At 44.3% G+C, this 20,839-nt stretch overlaps 1 protein-coding gene across 4 annotated transcripts in view; it reads right to left on the bottom strand.

Moving 5' to 3' along the window:
* Window positions 1-20,839, bottom strand: part of SYK (spleen associated tyrosine kinase) — a 383,129-nt gene that overhangs the window by 99,177 nt on the left and 263,113 nt on the right. For all 4 annotated transcript variants that reach the window (XM_073671015.1, XM_073671017.1, XM_073671016.1 and 1 more), the window contains one exon: window positions 7,325-7,400. In XM_073671015.1, coding sequence (XP_073527116.1) covers window positions 7,325-7,400 — 76 coding nt within the window. The remainder of the gene's footprint in view (window positions 1-7,324; window positions 7,401-20,839) is intronic.

Genomic DNA, 20,839 nt, shown 5'->3' with positions numbered 1-20,839 from the left:
TCCACATCTGAGGGACCGAGGGCTGGCTATTGTGCTTAGACGGGGTTGATAAGGGTGTCCCGGCAAACTGCCGGTCTGTGAGGAAGATGCAGGCGGACATGTTAGGTTGCCTTGATCCAAAGGTGGTGCTATCGATGTCGGACAGCGCTCAACACCAGCTGGTGTTACCACCTCCAAAGAAAATGATGACCTGCCAATCACGCTGGCTGTTGCGGGTAAAGAGGTGGCAGGTCTGCGCCCCAAAACAGGTGTGACTGTTGTCCCCCCAGTCACAGAGGATGAAGAGGCCGCGGATGCACAAGATATGGCAGACGGTGATTGGCCCGTCCGGCTAGGCCGCATTGTAGCACACTGAGCTTCCCACTGCAACTTATGCTTCATGTCCATGTGCCGGTTCATGCATGAAGTACTCAAACTATGTATTTTTTGGCCTCTACTTAGCTTTTGCTGACAAATGTTACAGATAACACGAGTTGGGTCATCTTTATCGATCTGAAAAAATGCCCAGGCTATGCAAGGCTTAGCACCCATGCGACCTGAAGAGCCACCACGACTTGTGGTGAGAGGCAGAGTTGTGTTTGAGGATGCAGTTGTTGACGTGCTTTCAGTACTACGTCTCTGTCCAGGAAGGCGCAACCTGACCTCGTCGTCACTAGCATCTTCCTCCACCTCCTCTGCTGACCTCATCTCTTGGCTGACTGTGGGTTGACAGTAAGTGGGATCTCCGACCTCATCATCATCACCCTGTGCGTTATCACACCCGTCGTCCTCAGAGCCAACCTGTTCCTGCCCTGACAAAAAACTAAAGTTGTCGCTCCAATCAGGTATTCGAGTCTTATCATCGTCTTCCTCATTGTCTCCACCAACAGGAGTTACAGTTTGGGAATGAGGGTCTACATTATGGTCAGAACCTTCTGCGTCTGGTCCTGGATCCGACTCATAAAGATTCTGGGCATCAGTGCAGATCATTTCCTCGTCTGGATTCACAGAAGCGCTGGAGTCGACCTCTGATTCCCAGGCTATAGTATGAGTAAACAGCTCTGCAGACTCAACCATCTGTTCTACCTCATACTCAGACGGGCAGCTGGAGATTTGGGAGCTGTGAGGAAGCAAGTGCGATTTGGGTGACACCTTTGAGGACTGGAGTATTTGTGATGTTGAAGTTGATGTGGAGGAGAGCCCACTTAAAGGAGCACTTGATATCCGTTGAAGCACCTGCTGTTTTTGTGCCTCATCTGGAATTTGTAGCGATTGGCGTGGCCGTAAGAAAGGGATCTTATCACATTGTCCGCTAAAAGAAGTAGACATTTTAGTTTGGCTGGAAGATGGTCTTTCTTCTGCAGATGTTACTGTTGCTTTAACACCTACCCCACGGACACAACCTTTTTTCCCCTTCCCAACAAACCTATTCCCCTTTCCACCAGCAGCAGGCCTTTTTCCACTCATTTTGGTGGTTAACTAATTCACAACTCTGGAGTTGTTTGCACAAAAAAACAATGGATGGTAACCGAGCAGAGCTGAGTGGCCAAACTGTGGTATTAGGCCAAAACTATTGGCTGGGTTAGATGCAGAAAAAAATTATTTTGAATTTGCAACCTGATGGAGGTCAGTATAGATGGACTAATACAAATAGTCCCACACACTGCTAGAAGCCCAAATATTTTTTCAGAGGTACTGTAGATGCAGATAAAAATTATTTTTAATTTGCAACCTGATGGAGGTCAGTATAGATGGACTAATAGACCAAGTCCCACACACTGCTAGAAGCCCAAATATTTTTTCAGAGCTAGATGCAGAAAAAAATTATTTTTAATTTGCAACCTGATGGAGGTCAGTATAGATGGACTAATAGACCAAGTCCCACACACCGCTAGAAGCCCAACTATTTTTTCAGAGCTAGATGCAGAAAAAAATTATATTCAATTTGCAACATGCTGGAGGTCAGTATAGAAGGACTAATAGAACAAGTCCCACACACTGCTAGAAGCCCAAATATTTTTTCAGAGCTAAATGAAGAAAAAAATTATTTTTAATTTGCAACCTGATGGAGGTCAGTATAGATGGACTAATAGACCAAGTCCCACACACTGCTAGAAGCCCAAATATTTTTTCAGAGCTAGATGCAGAAAAAAATTATTTTTAATTTGCAACCTGATGGAGGTCAGTATAGATGGACTAATAGACCAAGTCCCACACACCGCTAGAAGCCCAAATATTTTTTCAGAGCTAGATGCAGAAAAAAATTATTTTTAATTTGCAACCTGATGGAGGTCAGTATAGATGGACTAATAGACCAAGTCCCACACACTGCTAGAAGCCCAAATATTTTTTCAGAGCTAGATGCAGAAAAAAATTATTTTTAATTTGCAACCTGATGGAGGTCAGTATAGATGGACTAATAGACCAAGTCCCACACACCGCTAGAAGCCCAAATATTTTTTCAAAGCTAGATGCAGAAAAAAATTATTTTTAATTTGCAACCTGATGGAGGTCAGTATAGATGGACTAATAGACCAAGTCCCACACACTGCTAGAAGCCCAAATATTTTTTCAGAGCTAGATGCAGAAAAAAATTATTTTTAATTTGCAACCTGATGGAGGTCAGTATAGATGGACTAATAGACCAAGTCCCACACACCGCTAGAAGCCCAACTATTTTTTCAGAGCTAGATGCAGAAAAAAATTATATTCAATTTGCAACCTGCTGGAGGTCAGTATAGAAGGACTAATAGAACAAGTCCCACACACTGCTAGAAGCCCAAATATTTTTTCAGAGCTAAATGAAGAAAAAAATTATTTTTAATTTGCAACCTGATGGAGGTCAGTATAGATGGACTAATAGACCAAGTCCCACACACTGCTAGAAGCCCAAATATTTTTTCAGAGCTAGATGCAGAAAAAAATTATTTTTAATTTGCAACCTGATGGAGGTCAGTATAGATGGACTAATAGACCAAGTCCCACACACCGCTAGAAGCCCAAATATTTTTTCAGAGCTAGATGCAGAAAAAAATTATTTTTAATTTGCAACCTGATGGAGGTCAGTATAGATGGACTAATAGACCAAGTCCCACACACTGCTAGAAGCCCAAATATTTTTTCAGAGCTAGATGCAGAAAAAAATTATTTTTAATTTGCAACCTGATGGAGGTCAGTATAGATGGACTAATAGACCAAGTCCCACACACCGCTTGAAGCCCAAATATTTTTTCAGAGCTAGATGCAGAAAAAAATTATTTTTAATTTGCAACCTGATGGAGGTCAGTATAGATGGACTAATAGACCAAGTCCCACACACTGCTAGAAGCCCAAATATTTTTTCAGAGCTAGATGCAGAAAAAAATTATTTTTAATTTGCAACCTGATGGAGGTCAGTATAGATGGACTAATAGACCAAGTCCCACACACCGCTAGAAGCCCAACTATTTTTTCAGAGCTAGATGCAGAAAAAAATTATATTCAATTTGCAACCTGCTGGAGGTCAGTATAGAAGGACTAATAGAACAAGTCCCACACACTGCTAGAAGCCCAAATATTTTTTCAGAGCTAAATGAAGAAAAAAATTATTTTTAATTTGCAACCTGATGGAGGTCAGTATAGATGGACTAATAGACCAAGTCCCACACACTGCTAGAAGCCCAAATATTTTTTCAGAGCTAGATGCAGAAAAAAATTATTTTTAATTTGCAACCTGATGGAGGTCAGTATAGATGGACTAATAGACCAAGTCCCACACACCGCTAGAAGCCCAAATATTTTTTCAGAGCTAGATGCAGAAAAAAATTATTTTTAATTTGCAACCTGATGGAGGTCAGTATAGATGGACTAATAGACCAAGTCCCACACACTGCTAGAAGCCCAAATATTTTTTCAGAGCTATATGCAGAAAAAAATTATTTTTAATTTGCAACCTGATGGAGGTCAGTATAGATGGACTAATAGACCAAGTCCCACACACCGCTAGAAGCCCAAATATTTTTTCAGAGCTAGATGCAGAAAAAAATTATTTTTAATTTGCAACCTGATGGAGGTCAGTATAGATGGACTAATAGACCAAGTCCCACACACTGCTAGAAGCCCAAATATTTTTTCAGAGCTAGATGCAGAAAAAAATTATTTTTAATTTGCAACCTGATGGAGGTCAGTATAGATGGACTAATAGACCAAGTCCCACACACCGCTAGAAGCCCAAATATTTTTTCAGAGCTAGATGCAGAAAAAAATTATTTTTAATTTGCAACCTGATGGAGGTCAGTATAGATGGACTAATAGACCAAGTCCCACACACTGCTAGAAGCCCAAATATTTTTTCAGAGCTAGATGCAGAAAAAAAATATTTTTAATTTGCAACCTGATGGAGGTCAGTATAGATGGACTAATAGACCAAGTCCCACACACCGCTAGAAGCCCAACTATTTTTTCAGAGCTAGATGCAGAAAAAAATTATATTCAATTTGCAACCTGCTGGAGGTCAGTATAGAAGGACTAATAGAACAAGTCCCACATACTGCTAGAAGCCCAAATATTTTTTCAGAGCTAAATGAAGAAAAAAATTATTTTTAATTTGCAACCTGATGGAAGTCAGTATAGATGGACTAATAGACCAAGTCCCACACACTGCTAGAAGCCCAAATATTTTTTCAGAGCTAGATGCAGAAAAAAATTATTTTTAATTTGCAACCTGATGGAGGTCAGTATAGATGGACTAATAGACCAAGTCCCACACACTGCTAGAAGCCCAAATATTTTTTCAGAGCTAGATGCAGAAAAAAATTATTTTTAATTTGCAACCTGATGCAGGTCAGTATAGATGGACTAATAGACCAAGTCCCACACACTGCTAGAAGCCCAAATATTTTTTCAGAGCTAGATGCAGAAAAAAATTATTTTTAATTTGCAACCTGATGGAGGTCAGTATAGATGGACTAATAGACCAAGTCCCACACACCGCTAGAAGCCCAACTATTTTTTCAGAGCTAGATGCAGAAAAAAATTATATTCAATTTGCAACCTGCTGGAGGTCAGTATAGAAGGACTAATAGAACAAGTCCCACACACTGCTAGAAGCCCAAATATTTTTTCAGAGCTAAATGAAGAAAAAAATTATTTTTAATTTGCAACCTGATGGAGGTCAGTATAGATGGACTAATAGACCAAGTCCCACACACTGCTAGAAGCCCAAATATTTTTTCAGAGCTAGATGCAGAAAAAAATTATATTCAGTTTGCAACCTGATGGAGGTCAGTATAGATGGACTAATAGAATGATGCTATGCCCAAAAGATTTTACTTCACTAGGTGCAGTAAAAAAATTGGTATTCTATACACAGGTGTTATATCTTGCAACACAGATAGGCTACTCCACTGACTAACACACTCTGCAATAGGCCAAAAAGGATTAGCTTTGCTAGATTCAGCCAAATGCTGTGAAAAAAACTTGCACAGCACTGGCACAGACCTGCCTGGCAAAAACTGATAGGAACTCATGCAACCTAGTCCTGAAAAGGACTCCAATTACAATTAGTCTTTACTCCCACAACCTATCTATTTAAGAGCACAGACCTCCCTGATAAAAGTCGTAGGAAATGCTGTAACCTAGTCCTTAAAAGGACTGCAATCACAACTATTCCCTACTCCCAAGCTATCTGTATATTTTTGCGAAAATTGGCTTGAAATTAACAAGGTATAGCGCACACAGCAACAGCGGTGCCGTCTAACACGCAGCTGCAGCAGTGAGAAAATGGTGGCGACGGGGAAAATGGCTTGGTCTTATAGGGCAAGGACATGTGACATACACTGCCAATGACACATGCCCTTGCTTGTGTGAAAAAAAGCACTTCGCTCTGTGTGTGCGCTGCTGATAGGCTGACAGATTGCACCTCCCCACTGCAAATGCGGGAAAGAGAAAAAAAAATGGAGATCTTCATTGTTCCTGCAGAGATCCATCCCCTGCCCCTCCCCCCACCCCGCTGTACACTCAAACTGCGTATTAACATTAATTTTCATCATTACTGAGAAAAAATCCAGTTATGATTTTGGTGCACGAACAGTTATCGAACATAACCTCGAACAGCCGAATTTTTCTCAAATTGTTCGTGTTCGCCGAACGGCTCGAACACCGCCCAAAACAGCTCGAATTTGAGATTGGCGAACAGTTCGAGTAGAACAACGCTCATCTCTAATGGCCATCCCAGTCCCCAGACCTGAATATCATTGAACATCTGTGGGATCATTTGAAGAGGGCTGTCCATGCTCGGCGACCATCAAACTTAACTGAACTGGAATTGTTTTGTAAAGAGGAATGGTCAGAAATACCTTCATCCAGGATCCAGGAAATAATTAAAAGCTACAGGAAGCGACTAGAGGCTGTTATTTTTGCAAAAGGAGGATCTACTAAATATTAATGTCACTTTTCTGGTGAGGTGCCGATACTTATGCACCTGTCAAATTTTGTTTGAATGCAGATTGCACATTTTCTGTTAGTACAATAAACCTCATTTCAAGGCAGAAACATTACTGTGTCCAACAGTTATTACATATATCAAACTGAAATAGCTGTTGCAAAAACACCAATTTTTTATAAAACATTAAGTTTAAGATTAATAGGGGTGCCCAAACTTTTTCATATAACTGTACAAACCAAGAGAGAGGTTAACTCCTAATATCCCAGTCAGTTCCCTCCAGCCCACTGAATTCTATACAGTATTTTGCTGCTCGTCTTCCTCCACTCCCCTCCTCTCCTGCTCATTCCTAAGACCACGTTCAGAATTTGGTCAGTATTTTATATTAGTATTTGTAAGACAAAACCAGGAGAAGAACAGTCAGAGGAAAAGTATAATAGAAACACGTTACCATTTCTGTATTTTTCACCCTCTCCTGGTTTTGACTTACAAACACTGATGTAAAATACTGACCAAATGCTGAACGTGTGAACGTGGCCTGAGAGATGTAGTTATAAATCACCAGCCCTGCAGTTTTCAGAGCAGGTCTGCAAATTATGCTCTCTGCCTTCACTGTCCAGAGCTGTGTGCTTGTTCAATTTCCCTGTTATCTCTATGTATAAATATAGTTATAGCAGTGCACACACTCCAGAACAAGCCACTGACATGTTAAGGCAGAACTTGTGCTGAGATTTATAGTTCTACTAATACTACGGATTTACTTTTCACCAGAGATGTCACTCAAGGAGGAGAGCCCACCCTGTTAGAAACCTGGAAAAAAGGAGACTGCATAGCTCTGAGCTGCTCAAGAGATAACTTGAAAATATCCATTTAATAAATTCCCACAAATAGTTTGTCAGACAGTATAAAGAAATTGTAACCTACCTCTTTCACTTGGCCTCATTCTGGACACATATGGATTTGATGAAGAAACACTTCCAGCTCTTGCAACATTAGTTGTCTGGTAGAATAAGTATAATTTGTGAATACGGAATACTGGTAAGAAGAACTTATTACATAAATTCATAATCAATTATATTGTAATAAAAGATGACATAACATTATGATTATATTTGATAAACTTCCTACATCTGAATTTAACATTTTTCAAATATTTAAATGTTTGTAACTTTAAAAGGCGTAGTCTCACTAAGTCCCACGGGTCCACCCAGATCCAGAAACCCAAATAATCATGAGATAATAATCTCACATTTTCTCTTCAGTGGCTGTAGCAGGCTAGTGGTAATATTACATATTGGCTATTCAAACAAATGCTCATCTATGAAAAATATGGATATTCCTGTTCTGCCAGAGTGAAGATCAATTTGGTTAGTGGCTTACTGATCTGTCAAGATATTATCTTGCTATGACAACCATACAGGATATTTGTTTTGCATTGTCTTAATAAAAAAAAAGCCCCTTGCACATTTTAAGCTTTTAGGACAAAGCAATTTTTTTCAATTTTTTCAATGTCACACTTCAGGAGCCATAGTATTTTTACTTGTTTGTCGCCGTAATTGTATGTGTGCTTGTTTTTTTCAAGAAGAGTTGTATTTCTAGATGGCAACACTTTAGGGTACATATAACTTACTACCTAATAGTGTTGAGCCACCCCCGTAGTGTTCGAGTTCGGTTCGGTTCGTCGAACACCCGTGTGTTCGCCGAACTGTTCGTCGAACTGTTCGTCGAACACCTTCGAACACCGTTAAAACCAATGGCAGGCAAACAAAAACACATAGAAACAAATAGAAAACACCTTTAAAGGTGTCCAAAAGCTGACAAACTGCTCAGAAGACACAACTAACACATGGAAAAGTGACAAGTACATATAGTCATGCGAAAAGAAAAGAGGTGGAGGAGTAAAAGGAGGGGGAGACACAGATATAGGCATGTCATGCCCTTCTACAATCCAAAAAGTGAGAAGCCGACACGTTCAGTCCGCTCCTGCCCGTGCCACCTCCGTGTCGCCGGGTTTGTGCCAGAGCCGCGGTGAACCCTGACGGCCAGCCCCCCTCTCCCAATACTGGTGCCTGTCCGCTGGTGGGTCGAGCGAGCCCCCCTGTGGTGGAGGCAGCTCTAAGCTTTTTAATTTAAATTGTCTCTCTAATTTGAATGAATACACTTTAAATCCATTTACAAGGATCTATTGGAGGGCAAGTCTCATGCCAGCAGCCGCGTAATTCCAGCTCCAGTAGCGTCCACTAAAGCTGCTGCAGTTAAAAAGCTTTTATAAGGATCGAGCTCGGCTGTCCACCGCAAGGCATCCTACTGCCAGTCCCAGCCCCTATGCCTTGGGGTGCCTCCTGATGCTCTTCACTGAGTATCCCGTGGTCCCGAAGCATTTCCTTTGAAAAAATTAAGTGTCCAAACTACAGGTGGTGTAGCTTGCTTAACAGCCGGGATATTCCGCTGACTAGCAGACACTGCTACTAGGCACAAAGTATTTCCTGGGCTAGATGCAGTTAAAAATTTGTAATTAGATACTCTCGTTGGATGCTGAGAAAGCATTCCATAGAGTCTCCTGGCACGCCATATATGATTCTCTTAAAAAGCTTGGGGTAGGGGTCTAAGGGACCCTTTCATAGCCAAAATCACGGCCCTGTATCACAATACGTCACCTAGGCTGAAGATAAATGGAACTGTAGCACCCTGAGGGCTCGGTTGCTACAGAGGTATTGCACCTCACCCAGAGGTGTGATATCTCACTCTCAGGTAAGGATGGAGTGTGGATCAGGACCCGACACCTGCATGCATTACACCACATTGCCGTGGGGCAGGGCGACCAATATGCCCCTGAGATGGGCACGACAGTCCCTGTCCCTGGCTGGAGTGGGGGGAGGGAACACTGAGGAAGGGGAACCCTGTAGTGCAGGAGCAGGGAGGAAGCAGTTCCTGGGTGCATTGAGAAGGGAGTATAAAAGGTGGGCACCATCTTAGTTCAGTGCAGAGAAGTCTGAGCAGAAGTGGCAGGGAGCAGGGGCTCTGCATGAGCTCTGCTCCGGAGGCGGGCCTAGTAACAGAGGCCCAGGCCTGGAAGAGGGAGAAGGAAGGAAGAGGAGCGGAGAAGGCTCCAGGAACGAGGAACGAAGGGATCCCAGGGGTGCGGACGGGCGAGTTGCCACCGCACGCCCGAATCCACCTGCGTGGAGGGGTCAGGCCAAAGGGGGAGACCGGTCCCCGAAACTAGTGGAGGCAGGAAACGACCCTCAGCTAGAAACCAGAGGCTGTGACATTTTATGTGGCGCAGCCCCTCGCTACACCCGCTAGGAGGGCAGCACATAGGGTCAGGGAAACTGGCGCCAAGTTTACCAAGAGGAGGCCCGAGGCAGCCGGACAGAAGGGTTGGTAAGAAAGGCCAGACAAAGGACACACAAAGGGGGTCCTGTGAAGCGCTCCAAAGTTATCTGGGAGTTGTCTGAGCCCCTCACCTGGTGAGCACAGTACGACGTGGGCAGCCGTTACCTGCAGACGTGGTCTGGATAATAAGAACTGTGAGTAAAGGCCCTGGACTGCATCACTGACTCCGTGTCGTTACTGCTGCTGCCCTGCACCATCACCCCCATCCTCCGCATACACTGCCCTGAGGCTATACTCCTCCCGTGGGGAGTTATGCTACGCTCTGCTGCACCCACAACACCAGCCTCAGCGGTCTGCCCTGCAGCGGCGGTTCACTCTGACCGCAATCCACGGGTGGCGTAGTCGGACATTTAAACATCAAAACCACATAAATAGTTCCGCCACTGGTTTGACCACCCTGAGCCACGGAACCGGGTCACCGCCACGAAGACTACAACCACCAGCATCCACCAAAAAGGGTCCAGCTCCGGGTGTCCCAAGGCCCAGGGGGTGCATCAGAACATTTTCATCACCTTTCACAATCACCAATGGGACAAGGCAGGGATGTCCTCTGTCCCCTCTCTTATACATCCTAGTGACGGAGCACATGCTCTCATCAATTCGCCATAAACCCAATATTAGGTGGATTGAGGTGGGAGGCACCGAGTACAAGTGCTCTCTATTTGCTGATGATGTCCTAGTATATATCACTCAATCACATATATCCATCCATGCTGTTATGGCTGAAATAGATCACTTTGTTACATGGTCAAATTTTAAAATCAATGCAGCGAAGTCTGAGGCCCTCGATGTCTCCCTCCCCAAATCCATATAGGATTCCATCCAGTCCAACTTTCCCTTTGCCTGGCCCTCACAGGGTATCAAATAGTTAGGAATTCCTATTCATAGAGACCTCTCCCATCTATGTTATCTTAATTTTGGGCCCTTTATTGAACAACTCCATACAGACCACGGTTGGCAAGTTAGAACTGTAAGATTCACTACGTGAACCACTGGTGTTTTGTGGAAAAGCACATGTACACTGTGTTCCAAATTATTATGCAAAAAGTGTTTAGGAGTGATAAGGGAAGAATTTGTTTGTTTGTCAGTTAAACTCATTGATGGTGATGTGTGTCAGGGCTCTTTATATCACTGTAAGCAATTGCAGACACCTGTGCTAATTAGTTTGGCAGGTGTGTCCAATGAAAGGCAAGACTACTTAAGAAGGCTGTACATACGCCATCCTGTCGACCTCCTCTATCCACTTCACACAAGCAGAAACGGCTCCAGTGGGCCAAACATTACATGAAGACTGATTTCAAAACTGTTTTGTTCACGGATGAGTGCCGTGCAGCGCTCGATGGTCCAGATGGATGGAGTGGAGGATGGCTGGTTGATGGACACCCCACGCAAACACGGCTACAGCGCCAACAAGGAGGAGGTGGAGTAATGTTTTGGGCTGGAATCATGGGGAGAGAGATTGTCGGCCCCTTTAGGATCCCTGAAGGCGCTAAAGATGAACTCCATAATGTATGTGGATTTTCTCAAACAGCACTTCCTGCCATGGTTCAAGAAGAAGAACCGTGTATTTCACAGCAAGATCATTTTTTTGCATGATAATGCACCATCTCATGCTGCACATAAAACATCTGCATCTCTGGCTGATATGGGCATAAAAGGGGACAAACTTATGGTGTGACCCCCATGCTCCCCTGACCTCTACCCCATTCAGAACCTCTGGAGCATCATCAAAAGGAGTGTCTATGGTGGCGGGAGGCAGTTCACATCTAAGCAACAGCTCTGGGAGGGTATTCTGTCCTCATGCAAAACAATTGAAGCAGAAACCATCCAAAACCTGACAAATTCAATGGACGAGAGAGTTCAGAAGCTCCTTTCGAACAAGGGGTCCTATGTGAAAATGTAACATCACCTAGAATAAAGTTTTGAGTTGAAAACTGTTTGATTTCAGTTTCTAATAACCTGCTAATGCTTATAATTTCAAAAATGACCATTTTTTTTGTCTTTATTAAAATGAAAAGGTTGATCGAAAAGTTTGGGGGATCTAAGAGTGTGGCAACCCAGTAGTCATGATTACTTTGAATTCTGACAATATGAGGGTCATGTTGCAGGTAGTGCATCAAGAAGGCACTTATGTGTCTCGCGCATCTCGGAGCCCCAAAATTATTTTCCGGGCTAGATGCAGCTAAAAATTATTATTAATTTTAAATCTGGTGGAGCTTAGTATAGATGGCCTAATAGGATCAGTGCTGCACACTGCTACAAAGCCCAAATTATTTTCCAGTCAAGATACAGATAAACATGATTAGTAATTTTAAATCTGGTGGAGCTTATTATAGATGGTCTAATAGAATCAGTGCTGCACACTGCTACAAAGCCCAAATTATTTTCCAGCCAAGATACAGATAAACATGGTTAGTAATTTGAAAGCTTAAAACGGTTGGTAGGGTGATTTTAACCAATCATCAAGCTTTTACTCTCCCCAGGATGACACAGGGGTAGAAAAGTCGTTTCGGATCCATGATTTGTTCATCTTTATGAACGTGAGTCTGTCTACATTATCAGTGGAGAGCCGCGTGCGCTTATCTGTCAGCACACCACCAGCAGCGCTGAACACACGTTTAGACAGAATGCTGGCTGCGGGGCATGACAAGATCTCCAAGGCGTAAGTGGCTAGCTCCGGCCATTTATCCAGATTGGAAGCCCAAAAAGAGCAAGGGTCCAGTGACACAGTCATGGCTTCAATGTTTACTTGGAGATACTCCTGTACCATCGTCTCTAGGCGTTGACTATGTGTCAGACTTCTTGTCTCCTGTGGCCTTGCAAAGGATGGGCTAAAAAAGTGGTGAAATTATTCCGCAAAATTGATGTTACCAGCAGATACTGTGGTTCTGTTACGGTTTGAGTGCTGAACACTTGACGGTCCCACGGTTGGCAAGTTGGAACTGTGAGATTCACTACGTGCACCACTGGTGTTTTGTGGAAAAGCACATGTAAGATTCTGCAACAGTCTCTGCTGATACTCCTGCATGCGTGCATCCCTTTCTATGGCAGGAATAATTTCTGCAAATTTACTTTTGTACCGGGGATCTAACAGTGTGGCAACCCAGTAGTCAGGATTATTTCTAATTCTCATAATTCGAGGGTCATGTTGCAGGTAGTGCAGCAAGAAGGCACTCATGTGTGTTGCGCATCCAGGAGCAACAAGTCCCTGTTGTGTTGGTGGCGAGGTAACAATCATGCTTCCTTCCTCTGTCCTCTCCCCCCAACCTCGCACAACAGAAATGTGATCAAGGTCTCCCTCATCTGATGAGTCTTCCATCAGTTCGTCCTCCACTTCTTCCTGGGCTCCTGCACCTTCCTCACTAGTTTGGCTGCTACCATGCGCCCTGGTAAAACCATCTCCCCCACCCTCACATGCCTGCCGCCTAGGTGCTGCCGACCGTCTGGACCTTGCAGATGTTAGCCCTTCCGCATACAACTCCTCCTCCTCTACTTCCTCCACCTCCTCTTGTGCCACCACCTGACTCCGAATTCTGTTTAACATGTGCTCCAGCATGTAAATCACCGGAATAGTCATGCTGATAATGGCATCGTCAGCAATAAACATCTTCGTCGCCATTTCAAAACTGTGCAGAAGGGTGCATAGGTCCCTGATCTGAGACCACTCCTCCAGCGTGATTTGCCCCACCTCTGGATCTCGTTGGCCCAGGCTATACGTCAGAACGTCGGTGCTGCCACAGTCGCTGCAACATGTGCAGAGTTGAATTCCACCGGGTAGGCACATCGCATTTTAGCCGGTGAAGTGGCAGGCCCAACGACTTCTGTAGAGATGTAAAACGCTGAGCTGCGGGATGCGAACGGCGGAAGTGAGCACACAGCGACCGTGCCCTCTGCAGAAGGCCATCTAGTCTGGGATAGTGGGCTAAAAATTGCTGGACAACCAGGTTCAACACGTGAGCCATACAAGGCACGTGTGTGACATTGCCCCGGCGAAGGGCCGCACCCAGGTTTGCAGCATTGCCGCACACGGCCTTCCCTGGTTTCAGGTCCAGTGGAGACAACCATTCATGAAATTGGTTCTCCAGAGCTGACCACAACTCCTCAGCTGTGTGACTCACATTTCCCAGACATTTCAAAGTAAAAACCGCCTGATGACGTTGAGCCCTACTGCCAGCATAGTAAGGAGGTGTGCAGGATCCATTCTGCGCAGTTAGAAAGCTTGTGGCATGACCAGACAGGCTTTGGGTGCAGGTGGAAGACCGAGAGGAGGTTGAGGAGGCAGAAGCAGTGGAGGAACTTTGACATAAAGAGGATTGACGCACAACTCGTGGGGACGGCAAGACTTGGACAGCAGCCCCTTGTCCTGCTGTCACCATAGTTACCCAGTGCCCAGTCAGCGACATGTAACGCCCCTGTCCATGCCTACTCGTCCAAGTGTCTGTGGTGAAATGCACCCTGTCACACACAGAGTTTCTCAAAGAAGCGGTGATGTTGTGTGCGACATGCTGGTGGAGCGCAGGCACACCTTTCTTTGAGAAGTAGTGCCGACTGGGCATCTGGTACTGGGGCACTGCGACGGACATAAGGTCTCGAAAATCCTCTGTGTCCACCAGGCGGAAAGGCAGCATTTCTGTAGCCAAGAGCTTGCAGATGGTGAAATTCAACCTCTTAGCTTTCTCATGGCTAGGAGGAAATGGTCTTTTACTTGTCCACATCTGAGGGACCGAGGGCTGGCTATTGTGCTTAGACGGGGTTGATAAGGGTGTCCCCGGCAAACTGCCGGTCTGTGAGGAAGATGCAGGCGGCCATGTTAGGTTGCCTTGATCCAAAGGTGGTGCTATCGATGTCGGACAGCGCTCAACACCAGCTGGTGTTACCACCTCCAAAGAAAATGATGACCTGCCAATCACGCTGGCTGTTGCGGGTAAAGAGGTGGCAGGTCTGCGCCCCAAAACAGGTGTGAACGCTGTCCCCCCAGTCACAGAGGATGAAGAGGCCGCGGATGCACAAGATATGGCAGACGGTGGGTGGCCCGGCCGGCTAGGCCGCATTGTAGCACACTGAGCTTCCCACTGCAACTTATGCTTCATGTCCATGTGCCGGTTCATGCATGAAGTACTCAAACTATGTATTTTTTGGCCTCTACTTAGCTTTTGCTGACAAATGTTACAGATAACACGAGTTGGGTCATTTTTATCGATCTGAAAAAATGCCCAGGCTATGCAAGGCTTAGCACCCATGCGACCTGAAGAGCCACCACGACTTGTGGTGAGAGGCAGAGTTGTGTTTGAGGATGCAGTTGTTGACGTGCTTCCAGTACTACGTCTCTGTCCAGGAAGGCGCAACCTGACCTCGTCGTCACTAGCATCTTCCTCCACCTCCTCTGCTGACCTCATCTCTTGGCTGACTGTGGGTTGACAGTAAGTGGGATCTCCAACCTCATCATCATCACCCTGTGCGTTATCACACCCATCGTCCTCAGAGCCAACCTGTTCCTGCCCTGACAAAAAACTAAAGTTGTCGCTCCAATCAGGTATTTGAGTCTTATCATCGTCTTCCTCATTGTCTCCACCAACAGGAGTTACAGTTTGGGAATGAGGGTCTACATTATGGTCAGAACCTTCTGCGTCTGGTCCTGGATCTGACTCATAAAGATTCTGGGCATCAGTGCAGATCATTTCCTCGTCTGGATTCACAGAAGCGCTGGAGTCGACCTCTGATTCCCAGGCTATAGTATGAGTAAACAGCTCTGCAGACTCAACCATCTGTTCTACCTCATACTCAGACGGGCAGCTGGAGATTTGGGAGCTGTGAGGAAGCAAGTGCGATTGGGGTGACACCTTTGAGGACTGGAGTATTTGTGATGTTGAAGTTGATGTGGAGGAGAGCCCACTTAAAGGAGCACTTGATATCCGTTGAAGCACCTGCTGTTTTTGTGCCTCATCTGGAATTTGTAGCGATTGGCGTGGCCGTAAGAAAGGGATCTTATCACATTGTCCGCTAAAAGAAGTAGACATTTTAGTTTGGCTGGAAGATGGTCTTTCTTCTGCAGATGTTACTGTTGCTTTAACACCTACCCCACGGACACAACCTTTTTTCCCCTTCCCAACACGCCTATTCCCCTTTCCACCAGCAGCAGGCCTTTTTCCACTCATTTTGGTGGTTAACTAATTCACAACTCTGGAGTTGTTTGCACAAAAAAACAATGGATGGGAACCGAGCAGAGCTGAGTGGCAAAACTGTGGTATTAGGCCAAAACTATTGGCTGGGTTAGATGCAGAAAAAAATTATATTCAATTTGCAACCTGATGGAGGTCAGTATAGATGGACTAATAGAACAAGTCCCACACACAGCTAGAAGGCCAAATATTTTTTCAGAGCTAGATGCAGAAAAAAATTATATTCAGTTTGCAACCTGATGGAGGTCTGTATAGATGGATTAATAGAACAAGTCCCACACACAGCTAGAAGCCCAATATTTTTTCAGAGGTAGATGCAGAAAAAAAATATATTCAGTTTGCAACCTGATGGAGGTCAGTATAGATGGACTAATAGAGAAAGTCCCACACACTGCTAGAAGGCCAAATATTTTTTCAGAGGTAGATGCAGATAAAAATTATTTTTAATTTGCAGCCTGATGGAGGTCAGTATAGATGGACTAATAGAGAAAGTCCCACACACTGCTAGAAGGCCAAATATTTTTTCAGAGCTAGATGCAGATAAAAATTATTTTTAATTTGCAACCTGATGGAGGTCAGTATAGATGGACTAATAGAGAAAGTCCCACACACTGCTAGAAGGCCAAATATTTTTTCAGAGCTAGATGCAGACAAAAAATTATTTTGAATTTGCAACCTGATGGAGGTCAGTATAGATGGACTAATAGAGAAAGTCCCACACACTGCTAGAAGGCCAAATATTTTTTCAGAGCTAGATGCAGATAAAAATTATTTTTAATTTGCAACCTGATGGAGGTCAGCATAGATGGACTAATAGAGAAAGTCCCACACACTGCTAGAAGGCCAAATATTTTTTCAGAGCTAGATGCAGAAAAAAATTATATTCAGTTTGCAACCTGATGGAGGTCAGTATAGATGGACTAATAGAACAAGTCCCACACACAGCTAGAAGCCCAAATATTTTTTCAGAGGTAGATGCAGAAAAAAATTATATTCAGTTTGCAACCTGATGGAGGTCTGTATAGATGGATTAATAGAACAAGTCCCACACACAGCTAGAAGCCCAATATTTTTTCAGAGGTAGATGCAGAAAAAAAATATATTCAGTTTGCAACCTGATGGAGGTCAGTATAGATGGACTAATAGAGAAAGTCCCACACACTGCTAGAAGGCCAAATATTTTTTCAGAGGTAGATGCAGATAAAAATTATTTTTAATTTGCAGCCTGATGGAGGTCAGTATAGATGGACTAATAGAGAAAGTCCCACACACTGCTAGAAGGCCAAATATTTTTTCAGAGCTAGATGCAGACAAAAAATTATTTTGAATTTGCAACCTGATGGAGGTCAGTATAGATGGACTAATAGAATGATGCTATGCCCAAAAGATTTTACTTCATTAGGTGCAGTAAAAAAATTGGAATTCTATACACAGGTGGTATATCTTGCAACACAGATAGGCTACTCCACTGACTAACACACTCTGCAATAGGCCAAAAATTATTAGCTTTGCTAGATTCAGCCAAATGCTGTGAAAAAAACTTGCACAGCACTGGCACAGACCTGCCTGGCAAAAACTGATAGGAACTGATGTAACCTAGTCCTGAAAAGGACTGCAATTACAATTAGTCTTTACTCCCACAATCTATCTATTTAAGAGCACAGACCTTCCTGATAAAAGTCGTAGGAAATGCTGTAACCTAGTCCTTAAAAGGACTGCAATCACAACTATTCCCTACTCCCAAGCTATCTGTAGATTTGTGCGAAAATTGGCTTGAAATTAACAAGGTATAGCGCACACAGCAACAGCGGTGCCGTCTAACACGCAGCTGCAGCAGTGAGAAAATGGTGGCGACGGGGAAAATGGCTTGGTCTTATAGGGCAAGGACATGTGACATACACTGCCAATGACACATGCCCTTGCTTGTGTGAAAAACATCACTTGCTCCGTGTGTGCGCTGCTGATAGGCTGACAGATTGCACCTCCCCACTGCAAATGCGGGAAAGAGAAAAAAAAATGGAGATCTTCATTATTCCTGCAGAGATCCATCCCCTGCCCCTCCCCCCACCCCGCTGTACACTCAAACTGCGTATTAACATTAATTTTCATCATTACTGAGAAAAAATCCAGTTATGATTTTGGTGCACGAACAGTTATCGAACATAACCTCGAACAGCCGAATTTTTCTCAAATCGTTCGTGTTCGCCGAACGGCTCGAACACCGCCCAAAACAGCTCGAATTTGAGATTGGCGAACAGTTCGAGTAGAACAACGCTCATCTCTACTACCTAACTTTTATTAACTTTTTATGTGGACAAATAGAAGAAAACAGCGGTTCTGTTGTTTTTTCTTTATGTTTTAAATATTCTGCTTGACACATGCTGCACAAATAAGGTATTAATGGGGTATTCTCAAGCTTGGAGGATATTCCCTATCTATGGGAATGGGGATAGGGAATATCTTCCCGATTGCCTGGTATCTGACCACTGAGACCCCTGCCAAATTTGGGAACTGGGGCACTGAAAAGCCTCGTGTGAATGGAGAAGTGGTCGATCGTGTGCACTGCTGCTCCATTCTTTCTTATGGGACTGCCAAAGATCAGCTGAGCCCAGTACTCAACTTTTTCCAGCGGTCCCATTAAGCATGAATAGAGCAGCAGTGCACATGATCGTCACACAAGACTCTTCATGGATAGGGGATAAACTTCAAAGTTGAGAATACCCCATTAACTTTATTTTGTGTGTCAGCACAATTATAATGACACCAAATAGTTTTATGTTTTACTGCTTTTATACAATCAAATGAATATTTGGAAAAACTGAGATTTTGGGGAGGGTGTTTTTATTTTTTTTTAAACACTTAGGCAATTGTTTCCCAGAAATATACAGTAGTTGATGTAAATTATATGGAAGTACTGACATGCTCTCAGTAGTCTTTTCTATCTTTATAAAGGCAATGGAAACAAATCAACTCCTTGTAATGTTCCCAAAACCAATCCATGACTATATGACGTTTGTGGCATGGTTCATTATCCTGCTGAGAATGTCCTTCTCTCATATGGTAAACAGTCATGAAGTGATGAACTTGATTGGCTACAAGGCTTAGATAAATCCTATTGTTCATTCACAGGTATTTTAGGACTCAGAGTGTGCCAAGAAGATATTGTCAACACCATTTCTCCACCTAACCCAGCCTCAACTGTTGACAATTGATCGGAAGGGATCATGAATTCAAACTGCACCAAATTCTTAGGGGCTTAGTGGATGGCTCCATGACTTTGGAGGGATGCTAGGTCCTGTTTTTTGGCGCATAAGGGGTTATCTAGTAAGCAGTTTTTGTGTAGGAAATTTTTGGGAGGAAAACAAGGAAGAGAGGTTTTAGGGCTTTCTTGATTGATGGGGAGGAGGGTCTGATTTGGGGAGGTATGTATATGTAGGGTCACGGAGGGGACAGACCCTGTACTCTCAGCATCTTGGAGCCATTGAAGATGGAGGCCTTTCTTCAGGAAATGTGGTCCTTGGCAGAGCAGAGAGGTCAGCACTCAACAGTGGCTCCATAGCCAGATGGAGCAGTGGATTACAGCAGGAGGAATCGGTGAAGTGATTAAAAGTCCAGTAATTCCACAGCACTAAAGGAAGTCCAGGCCTCCGGAGAGACTGCGCCTGGAAGTGACTTTCCATACCAGCCGCAGGATCCGAAGCACCAGCAGATATCCTTTGGGGCCGTTGGCGGTGCATCTGTCTGCACCATCTGTGCGTTGCTTTGGGAGGTATCCTCAGAGCAGGCCTGGACCTAGAGAGGAGGAGAGTGATGTCACTGGCACCTCCTCCTCATAAGGAAGTGCGGCATGTGCAGTTGTGCAGGACCCATCCGGAGGAGGCTCGTGATGGGGCGATGTGTCCCCCATCTTCAGGTTGATCGCGGCAATGCAGATCTGGTGAGTCTGGGATCCCATGGAGCTGTTAGCGCTGAGGAACTGTGCGGCGGGTATGGGAGTGAATAAGCTGATTCCAGGAGTGCTAGCTGCAGGATTGTCCCTGCTTCTTCTCCCAGTCGACAAACGTGTTCCTCCATGAACTCCAGATCAAGCGGTGGGTTAACTACGCCAGGTCTCCTTGGTGATGTTCCTAATCCTGAGTCTGCATCAGAGGAAGAGGGCCAGATATCATCGGGCAGCGATGAGTGGAGCGGTGATCGTCAAGGAGGACATATGACCGCTGTTTTGAGAGTCCCTCATAGTCAGCCTGATAAGACACATGGTTTGTGTGTCCCTCATATGAATGTTTCGGATGTTTGTTCTGGTGTGGGAGTTGGTGACGGCGATATAGTGGTTTTGAGGATTGGTGATGATGGTAGTATGAGAGCTACTGATGTGGCAGCAGAATTTGTGAGGATGATTAGGGATTTGTTCGCCCCCGTGGCAGGATCAGTACCTAGGGGTTTTGACAAGACAGGCGGCTGTCTCGGCAGATCCTCTGGCAAGTTTAGCATTACTCCTGCGGCCTCCACAAGCACCGCAATTGATTTGGTGCTTTTGGATGATAGAGCCAAGGGAGGAGTCTATGTATGTTTTGACGGTCCTGTAGGTGCTCATTTGAAGCAGGATATTAGAGATTAAATCTGGAAGAATGAATATGTTGAGATTTTTTCTTTATTGCCACATGTTAAATTCAATCTTGACAGGGTTAAGCCAGACGACAGTAAGAAAGTTGAGGAGGAACAGAGGTGTTTTCCTTATTCGTTATAACTCATTCCTCAGACTTTTCATAATTGACTGCAAGCTTTTATTTTATTAGCTAGTGTTATAGATGAGAAGGCACCTGAAAGTTGTTCAGCATTGTTTTGTTACTTGGACTTAAGAGGG

The sequence above is a fragment of the Phyllobates terribilis genome, unplaced genomic scaffold (assembly GCF_046119375.1).
Source record: "Phyllobates terribilis strain yellow unplaced genomic scaffold, ASM4611937v1 Scaffold_1__5_contigs__length_1240528914, whole genome shotgun sequence".
Lineage (NCBI taxonomy): Eukaryota > Metazoa > Chordata > Amphibia > Anura > Dendrobatidae > Phyllobates > Phyllobates terribilis.
Note: the sequence above shows the minus strand (reverse complement) of the source record. Positions and strands in the feature narration are given on the sequence as shown.